The sequence below is a fragment of the Gossypium raimondii genome, chromosome 8 (assembly GCF_025698545.1).
Source record: "Gossypium raimondii isolate GPD5lz chromosome 8, ASM2569854v1, whole genome shotgun sequence".
Lineage (NCBI taxonomy): Eukaryota > Viridiplantae > Streptophyta > Magnoliopsida > Malvales > Malvaceae > Gossypium > Gossypium raimondii.
Window position 1 is genome coordinate 32,983,090 of NC_068572.1, and position 10,393 is coordinate 32,993,482.

The window sequence follows — 10,393 nt, forward strand, 5'->3', positions numbered from 1 at the left end:
CTTCACCTCCTTTAGTTTTTCCGACACTCCACCTATCACAGATGAACCAACCCCATAGTCAGCACCATTATCTCCTCTTTATTTTCTCATTGTTGAACACCAGTATCAACAAAAATGTTTTAGAACTTCATGATAAGTTTCTAGGATGTTTGGGGATGTCAAGTATCGATACCTTGCCTTCATGTATTGATACATGCAAAGTTAATAACTAAAAAGCTATAATATTAGGACCATGAATCGACACATAGAGAACCATGTACCGATACATGTCCACCTGTACTTATAAAATTATGTTTCGAAGCCCCCGAAACAACTCTAAATGAGGTATAATTGTTATAGCTTTGTAAAAGAACCTTAGGAATGATTTAAAAAGTGTTTTAAGACCAGGAAATTATTGATAAAGATTTAAACGGCAAAAATTATTTGGTTTTGGCAAAACTCCTACTATTTTATATCTAATAGCGTATGTTACAAACCTAATGAGCAACCAAATCCCCTTTTATGTTTTTAACATGCCGAAACACTTATAAAATGGATTAAATTTTGTGATGTGTCTTAAGGCTTTAAAATGTGGGATAATGTTGATTTTCAATTATTTAAATTGGTTATTTCCATGATGAACTTTATTTGAAATTTTTTTTTGTAAATGCAAATATTATGTCAATGTGACACCATTCTTCCGTGCCAATTGTCAGTGTAGACACTTAAATTTGTTCGGGCGGTTCGATAATAAATTTTTCAGACTTTGATTTTATTGAATAGAGGCTTATATTTGAACCCGATCGAAAAGGGGAATAAAAAGGGATATTCTTTTAAATAAGTTCAAAAAGAATTTCAACATTTTGAGCTTTTGATCGGATTTATTTAGATTCTTGAGGTTAAATCCACATTTTAATGAATTTCTAAAGACTTCAATTTAGTTTTAGAATTTTGGTTAAATATGTGGATTTCAATTGAAAATAATTTGAACTTCATTTGAATTTGTGGGATTCGAATAAAATTGTAAATCTTGGACCAAATTGAGTTCCGATGGATGTATTGAAATTGTTTAAAATTTTGTTGGTTTAATTGATGAAATTTTTGTGTAAATTTTTATTTTTGATTAATTTTGGTTCCATGATGGTTCTCAGTTTTCAAGCCCAAATCAATTCATTTTTCGAACCCACTTTTTAAGACCCATTTTTAGCAAACCTTTTATCCAAGCCCAAATTCACTTGAAAATTCGGCCGCCCGAATTGGTTTCCAATCAAAATCCAAGGTCGTTAGAAAGGAAAAGGGTTTGAGGCCGCACATAGGCAAGAATAAAGGAGCCTTGTTTTTCAATACAAACAGCAGTACAAGGTAAATTAGTAAAAGAGAAAATCACATTTTGGAGTACATTTGAAACCAAAAACAGATCAACAACGGATTAGATAAAACATTACCAAACAGAATAAGATGAGATCAACGGAACCGTATAAAACCTGCACGAAGGTAAATTAGAAAAACTCAGTAACTATAATCAATTTATTAAAATTTATCTTGAATCAAAATTAAGATTTCACTAATGGACTAAAGATTTCTCAATTTTATTAAGCAAGTTTGCTTTTGGCAATTTTAATTTTTAATTTTTAATTTCAAAATCTTTATTTTGTTTTGGTGAAAATTTGTTTTCCAGACTTGCGTATGCAGCTCTCCAAATTAATTAATAATATATTTACCAAATTAATTTATATTATTGTGTGGTGCTTTAGTTAATTTTTTGTTTGTTAGGTTGTGATGAGGAGTGCATTCAAACTTGAGCAGCCTTTTAAGGGTGAAGATCTTCATTGAGGAGTGCATTTAAACCCGGTTTACGATCCAGTAAGATGATTTGACAACCATTTCCCAAGTTTTGGTAAAAGAAAATGGCAGCAAACAAGAACATTTATACAATCAGCTTCTTCATGATTTCTTTTCTCAAACTCGAGGTTTTATGACATTAATCAACATTTGCGTATTACTTTACATTGAGGCCGGGATAGAATTATGAGCATACGTATAAAACAGTATTTATCATACACAAGCAGCACAAAATCTCGTCCTTATTTGTTTTCTGTGTGCAAGCCACCTTTGAGACAATCGCCCAAGTAACAGTGTGAAGCATGTAACCAAGACACGTAGATTCAAAGTTCAAACCCTTTTGACAAACTCCATGATGTATGTGCCGAACGCGCAGCATTTTACTTGGAAACCTTGAAACCCAGCACTCCTTGCCAAGGCCTCGAATTCTTTCTCAGTCCTCTCTTTCCCACCAGGATTGTGAGCCAACATGATGCAATCAATATGGACAACTAACTTTGTGGCAAGGCTAGGATCTGGGTAATCTGGGAGAATACATTCTGCAACAATTACTTTTCCGCTGTCCGGCAAAGCTTCGTAGCACTTCTTCAAAAACTTGGAGCAGTGCTCATCACTCCAATCGTGGCATATCCACTGCATCAGCACAAATCATGGTTGATGAGGCTAGTAAAATTTTGGACACGTGTTTTCACCATGGTTAATGTACCAGCCAATTCCAAAAGTGAAGTTGTTAGTGTTTTCAGTTGATTAATTCAAACTCACCTTCATGAAGATGGCGTCTCCTTTTGGAACACTTTCAAACATGTCTCCACCAACATGCTCCACACCTACAACCAAAAACACAGTCCATTCTCATTTCAAAAAAGGAACAATGCAGTTTTGTCCATTCATGGAGGAAATCAGAAAGTACTTAAAAAAGACTTAAGGAAACATGGATAACGTCATACCAGGATAAGCAGGAGCATCCTCAATGACATGAGGCAAATCAAAGTTGATGCCCTTTATAGAAGGGTGCTTGGTGACAATCATGTTAAGCGTAGCTCCAGTACCGCCGCCAACATCGACCAGTGTTTTGAGTCCCTCAAAGCCATCATAGGTCTCAAGAATCTTCTTCATGGTAATGGTAGAGTGATCAGACATTCCCCTGTTGAAAACCTTGTTGAATCTAGGATCCGTGCCATGGTACTCGAATGCGGTCATACCATAGGCTTTGTTGAAGGGAATTCCACCTTCCAGCACGGCATCTTTCAAGTAGTACCTGCAAATGGTCCAACATACACAATTCTCAATCCAATCTAAATTTGGACAACATCTCTGCACTTAACTAATGAACTTCACCACTTTGCTTGAAATGTTGAAACTTTGATCCTTCATATCAGCTCAGTTGTGTTATATCATTTCAAATATCCATTCACATACAAAATTGCTTAAACTTTCAGCACTACTTTCAAGAATTCTAAATGAAGAAGGATCAAAGAGTAATATGAAATTGTTAGCCAGAAAATTTTGATAACCTGTCCCTACCATACTGAAGGGTAATCGATAATCATATTTCTGGTTTGAATTGAAATTAAAACCGTCCCTGACTGCCAACTCATTGCCACATTAGGGTATCTCAATTTAGTGATGTTGGCATGTTAACCTGTGTGGCAGCCGACATGTACTTTTATGTTGGTATGACAAATAATTTAAAAATTATAAAAATAAAAAATTCAAAATTTAAAATTTAAATAAAGTTTACGTGGATTGTCATGCCTGCTATACTTAAAAATTTAACATTTTAATAAATGTTTTCATTAAAAACAACAATTCAATTTTTTAATATTGATTGTTAAATTCGATTTTTTAAAAAGTTAAGCTTCAAATTTAGTTAAAAAATCAAATTAACAAAAGATATAAACATTGAAAATTAAAATTGACATTATGTAAAAAAATTTCATGTTTAAATTTAAATATTTAACTATTAAATATATATATATTTAAAAATCATATGCATTAATTAAATCAACTTTATGTCTCTTTAAAAAAATTAGCTTTATCTTCATTATTTTATTTTTTATATATAAATATGAAAAATAAACGGTTTTTAGGTAATCTATGCCAAATGCCAAGAGACATTTACGTAACTTATGCTGTAGCAGTATAACATACATCCTATGTAGGATCCTGGCTTCTCTCTTTTCTTCCCAATCTTGAAAGTTGAGGATCATGTTATCAGGAAGGATCATAGTTGTATATATTCCAGTAAAACTGGGAGCCACACTTTGTTTTAAGTATCAACAACATGCTTGAAACTCACCACATATAAAGTATTACCATGATCGTTTCTTCTTCATGTAACTGATCACGTTCAATTTCAATGTCTCCTTTCGTTATTAATTTATTTAGTATGTGTATCTTGAATGTACAATGCGATAAGCTTAAAGTCACAAACAGCAGGAGTTTAAAGAAATTTAATTGATTCATGCAATTATATTAAAAGATCTCTTCTCTCTTTCTAACAGTTGCATCTTTTATACCAAAAGCCATCCGGGTTTAAAAGTAATGAGAGATCCTTAAAGATTGTAAGGACGTAAAAAATTGAAGATAAAGGAAAGAAGTAAAATAAGTAGAGGAGGTACTGACCAGCTCTCCATAAGGACCTTGTCTTGATTCATGAGACTGAGGGCGGAAAGAGTGACGCCATCTTCATTCTTGGTCACGAATTTGCAGACAGGGCCAAGACCATAGAGTCTCTCCACTTTGCCATCAGGAAGAGTGCGCAAGGAGCAAGTGAGGATGGAGTAGGTAGCCAGGAGGCGCAAGATGCGGTCTAGCATGACAGGTGCATCGGGGTTGCTGGTGGGGAGCTGGGAAGCCAATTCTTTTGGGGAGAGGAAAGCACCTGGGCCAGCTTTGGCCATGATCTCCAGCAGGTCAAGTTCTATGGCCGACTTGAGGACCATGGGAAGGACTGAGGCACTGGTGAGTTGCATGGCGAATAAGTTGGCTTCCTCATCCGAGACTTGGGTGGGAGTCATTTGGGTTTCACCGGTTGAACCCATTGTTTTGGGATATTGGAGTTTTAGAAAGTGTGAAACGCTGACAAAGAGTTTAAATGATAGTGGTAATGGCTGATAGGCACGAAGAGGGGTTATTTATGGTGTTTTGTCTCAACAACCACTTCGTTCATGGTCCCCATTTCCCCTGTACAACTACTCAGTGCCCACCAGCTAAAATGATAACCCCTCACCCTCACCCCCACCTTTTATTTATTTATTTATTTTTTATTACTCCACTGAGTTCACTTCCCCTCCCCGCTAGGAACGGTGGGCTTTTTTAATTATTGGGTTATATCCGTGCAACTTGATACGTTGGATTTGTTTAGACCTTCGATGTGGTCTAATGTAATTTGGATTAGCTTTTGCTCTAAATTATTATATAATAATAAATATTTTTATATAAATATAATTTTATTAGTTAATATATTAATATCATAAAATAAAAATGAAGAAAATAAATTACAAGAGAAATAAGACGAAAAGTAATTATTTTATTGATCATGATATTTACAATGCTTCTTTAAAATTTATATTTATAGATATAAGAAGTATAAATAAAATAAAACTTAACTCCTAATGGATAGTAGAGTCGTAAAGTATATCAAACTTCTTATCCTAATAGACATCCACTTTATAATAATAAAACATTTATAATACTCCCCTTGGATGTCCATCTTTAGATAATGTATGCCGTTAAAACCTTACTAAGACAAAAACTAAAAAAAATTCTTGAAAAAAAAGAGAGTACACAAACGATGTACTTTTTTATTTCACAATCAACCATAAAAAAATGTCATCAATACACTTGTCAACCTCCTAAACCTATTTGTGAAGTCTAAAACACCAATGGCAATGTACTAAATATTTTCTATTTAAAATATGCATAACATGTTACCTCATTAAAATCCTTACTAGGAAAACCTAGTTGGACAAAACCTCAATTAAGAGAAAAAGAGTGTGGTATGTATTTACTCCCCTCAAGACAACATCACATAATAGATTATATTCTACGTATTCAATCTTAAATACTATATTTTCAAATGATTACTTGAACTAATTTAATAAATGTTTATATCATCATTTTCTAGAAGTCATGAGCGAGGAAAAATTTTAGGAAAATATATTTTGATCTCTTCAGAAGTCCTAATAATAATCATAACAAACTTTGATCATGATCCTTCTATAATAATACATATATACAATCAATTCAATAAATAAAAACCTATAACTTGTGACATAACTCGCTCTACTAACCCTTTACAATGGTTGGCTATCTGAAAGGTCTCGACAAGCCACTTTATAACTTACCTCTCGACTGGAAGGCAATTGTTATACCTCCACCTCGGCAGGACATGTGGCAAGTTGTACAGTCAGCAAATAACCCTCCATTGGGAGCAATTCGCGTACAACCCTCCATAAGGAATCATTTATATTAACCATTCGTGTAGGATGATTCGTAGATGGCCCTTTATGAATCTTATCCAAACTAGCATGGAGACAACCCGCTATGCACCCTCTGCAGGGAACACCAAAGTATAACCACCTCATACGACCCTGAGGACAAGAATATTAGAGTAGGAACACATAATACACTCCATGGAGACAAATTGAAATGTAATGACTCTACCATCTAGCCGACCTACACAACCATGCAGGACATTATACTGTCAGCTATGTGACACTACAAGAAAAAAGACGACCCCCTATATAAACTTGGGTGCATGAGAGACCAATGATCGACTTCTTTCCCTCAGAAAACCCTACACTACAATCCTAGCGATCCCTCTCATTCTCCTCCCTCTGTTTATTCTATCTCTCCTCCTGTCATAGGTGAACCAACCCTTTTCTCCACTATCTTTTCCTTTTTGTTGGTGACTTGTATCAACAAAATTTTTAGAATTTAATGACTTAATTGTATGTTTAACATAATATGTTTTAATTAAATAATAAATTTTAGTTTTTATACATTTAATTTTGTTAAATTTAAAATTACATTTTTAAATTTTATTAATTTTAATGTAGATTACTATAATATGAACTCTATTTTTACATATTTATTAATTTAAATTCAAGTAAAAATAATAAAATTACCTATTTAAACAGAACAATTTTGTTAGTTTTAAATTTTAAGTCATATTTTATTTTATTTTAATAATTTTAAAAATTCAAACTTAAATAGATATACAAGTAGGGTAACATTTTCAATAACAAATTACACTTTTTATTGATAAATCTCAAACATTCATGAATTTTGATTTAATGTGTAATTATATACATAAATTTTGATTTTGTGCAATTTTATTCATGAAATTTTGATTTGATCTAATTCTCACAAATTATTAATACAATTTATTATGTAGCAACATTTTATGTTTATATATTATGCATACAAAATAATTATATTTATCCAATTTATGTATTTATTTTTAAAATGTGTATGATTGAATCAAAATTAAAGTTTTATGTATCTATTTGAACCCCAATCAAAATTTTATGTGTATAATTTCTCCAAATTAAAAATTATATATTAAAGTACACATATATAATTTTGAGATTTATCTCGACAATGATAATTAATGTCATCCATAAACTAATAAAAAATGAAATTACTCCTTCAAAAGAAAAAGAAAATAAAATGAAACTATATTTATATATGTGATCTATATTGTTTACATTGACTACCGCCCATACCTTGAATAAGAACAGAGTTTGCGTTTAGATTACGGTAATTAAATAATCAAATAGGTCCCAGAGTTCCCAATAATGTTTGAAATGAATTAGAAATTAGGTATTGATTTTTGATACGTCAACAATCAACATCAGCATATTGAAATTATTTTGACTTTTCATTTTCAAAAACAATAAATTCGAAGATTGTAAAATAGATGTTGAATAAAATTGGTACAGAGATGTAATTAATGTTAATTATAACAAATACATTTGAAGCTACTCCGTTGGATGTTATGATTAAATTGGTGATTTAATTTGCAATAGTTGGGAAAGTTGGGAAAGGTGTCTCATTTGGGCACTCGTTGCATTCTTTAAAGAATGGCCACCTGACTGTGAAGGAATATTTGGCCAAAATCAAGGTCACTTGTGATTTTTTGAGTGATTCTAGTCATGTTGTTCCTGATGAAGAACAAGTGAGCATCATCTTTGTTGGTTTTTCGGTGAAATTTGAATTAGTCTTGACATTTGCCTAATATGCGTCCGAGTCTCTTCCGTTGGATCTTCTCACCAGCATACTTCTTGAGTGTGAGAGTCGGCAGAAACAATTTGTAGTTGAGGTTTTGATCCAGGCAAATTTGGTTCGACATCTGTTCCATTTGGGTCTTCTCCGGTAGAATAGAGTTCCTCGATCGAGTCCCGTTCGTCAGATTTTCCACACCATGGTCAAGCTTTTTATCGTGGTTGAGGCTGAGGTGGTTGTGGTTGTCCACAATGTCAACTGTGTGACTGGCTAGGACATGTTTCTCAAAAATGCTATTACCGGTTTGATCGGTCGTTTGGTGACACTCTGTCAACAGAAAAAGTGTTTGGTTTCTGATATAACCCTCATGATGCAATATGTTACTCACATGGCCCACCACTGATGCCTATGTCGCATGGCTCATTGGTTCAAACCAAGCCTATGATACAGGCCAATCATGTCTTTGTAGTCGCTCCTGCCACATGAGCAACAACTCCTCACATGAGCTCGTATGGATTTTCAAATTCCACTTGGGTCTTCAGTTAATTCTTGTTAAGTATGACTCCTATTTCAGTCAAATTTGAGAAAAATCTTCTAGTTAAACTCTGTTTATTTGTTTTAATCAAACACTGATTAGTTTAGATTATATTATTATTTGACATATGAGTTTAGCCTATAAATAGGCTCTTTTACAACATTAGAAAATACACACATTATATATTAGAACTCATAACACATCTAGAGAATTTTGTGTTTACGTTTTGAGGGTTCTTTATTTTCGGGGTTTAGTTTTTATCTCAATCTTTTTGTACTCTTCGTTTCTTTTGCCGTTATATTAAAATTATCTTTGCCCGTGGTTTTTTATCCTCTTTGGAGGAGTTTTTCAACGTTAAATTTGTGTGTTCAATTTCTCAATTTCTTCTCCTATTTTTACTTGTTCCTTGCTTAATCGGATCAATCTCTAACAAGTGGTAGTTCAATTTTCATAAATCTGTCCATTTAGATATGGCAGCAACAAGGTTTGAAATTGAGAAGTTCGATGGTGAGACAAATTTCAATCTGTGGCAAGTTCGGATGATGGCAATTCTAGTTCAATCTGATTTGAAAAAGGTTCTTACCGGGAAAAAGCCTGAGAATCTAAATAAAATAAAATGGGAAGAGCTTGATGAAAAGGCTTTGTCTGCAATCCAGTTGTGCCTCGCGAATACGGTATTACAGGAGGTATTGATGGAGAAGACCTCATCTGCCTTATGGAAAAGGTTAGAAACTCTTTATGCAACTAAGTCTCTGGCTAACCATTTAGTTTTGAAACAACGTCTATTTACGTTTCGTATGAATGAATGTGAGCCTTTTAGAGATCACATCAGTTAATTCATTACTCTTTTAAATGATTTAAAGAACGTTGAGGTTCATATTAATGATGAAGATCAAGCTATGCTATTATTGTGCTATTTACCCCCTTCATACAAGTCTTTTAGAGAGACCCTGATTTATGACAGAAACAAACTCTCGTTCGAAAATGTGAAGGGTTATTTGTTGAGTAGAGACAAACTCGACAATGAGCTTTATTTGGATAGCAAGACAGATAGGTAAGCTTCCATTTTGATAGCATCAAAGAAACGAGACAAAAGGTGTCACTATTGTAAAAAGTTAGGTCACATCAAAGCATATTGTTATAAACTGCGAAATAAAAGAGCTGCTAAGAGTAGCGAGGAAGATGTAGCTGGTGCTAATTTGGCCGGTGAAAGCGGTGATGATTTCTTGTTAGTGTCAATGAGTGATAACTCCAAGCTCACGTCCGAGTGGATCCTAGATTCAGGATGTTCATTCCACATGTGTCCCAATAGAGAATGATTCTCCACATATAGTTCGGTTGAAGGTGGAGTTGTGTGCATGAGAAACGATTCATCTAGTAAGGTAATTGGTATTGGTACTGTTAAAATTAGGATACACGATGGGACGATTAGGGCACTCTCAAATGTCAGGTATATACCTGATTTACAAAAGAATCTCATCTCTTTGAGTATTTTAGACTTGAAAGGATGCAGAATCAATATCGAGTCGAGCAGCATTAAAGTATCTCGTGGAGCTTTCGTTTTGTTAAAAGGTAAAAGAATTGGCAGTCTTTATATTCTGGAAGTATCTATAGTGACTGGTGAAATCGGATGTCCCTCATCCGTTACAGAGTTGAAGTCAACTCGTTTGGAGCAGAGGCAACTTTGTCATAGGAGGGAAAAATGTATGATTGTCTCGTTAAGGAGAGGTTCTCTTTTGGATGCAAGTTTTGAAAAGTTAGGGCACTGTGTTCGTGAAAATCAGACCCAGGTTAGTTTTGATTTGG

At 33.7% G+C, this 10,393-nt stretch overlaps 1 protein-coding gene across 1 annotated transcript; it reads right to left on the minus strand.

Moving 5' to 3' along the window:
* Window positions 1-1,905: 1,905 nt before the first annotated feature.
* On the minus strand, window positions 1,906-4,942 carry LOC105791250 (caffeic acid 3-O-methyltransferase). The gene is made up of 4 exons (XM_012619240.2): window positions 4,447-4,942; window positions 2,769-3,079; window positions 2,584-2,648; window positions 1,906-2,454 (listed from the first exon to the last, which is right to left on the minus strand). The coding sequence occupies exons 1-4, from the start codon at window positions 4,863-4,865 to the stop codon at window positions 2,152-2,154; spliced, it is 1,098 nt and encodes a 365-aa protein (XP_012474694.1). The 5' UTR covers window positions 4,866-4,942; the 3' UTR covers window positions 1,906-2,151.
* Window positions 4,943-10,393: the final 5,451 nt, after the last annotated feature.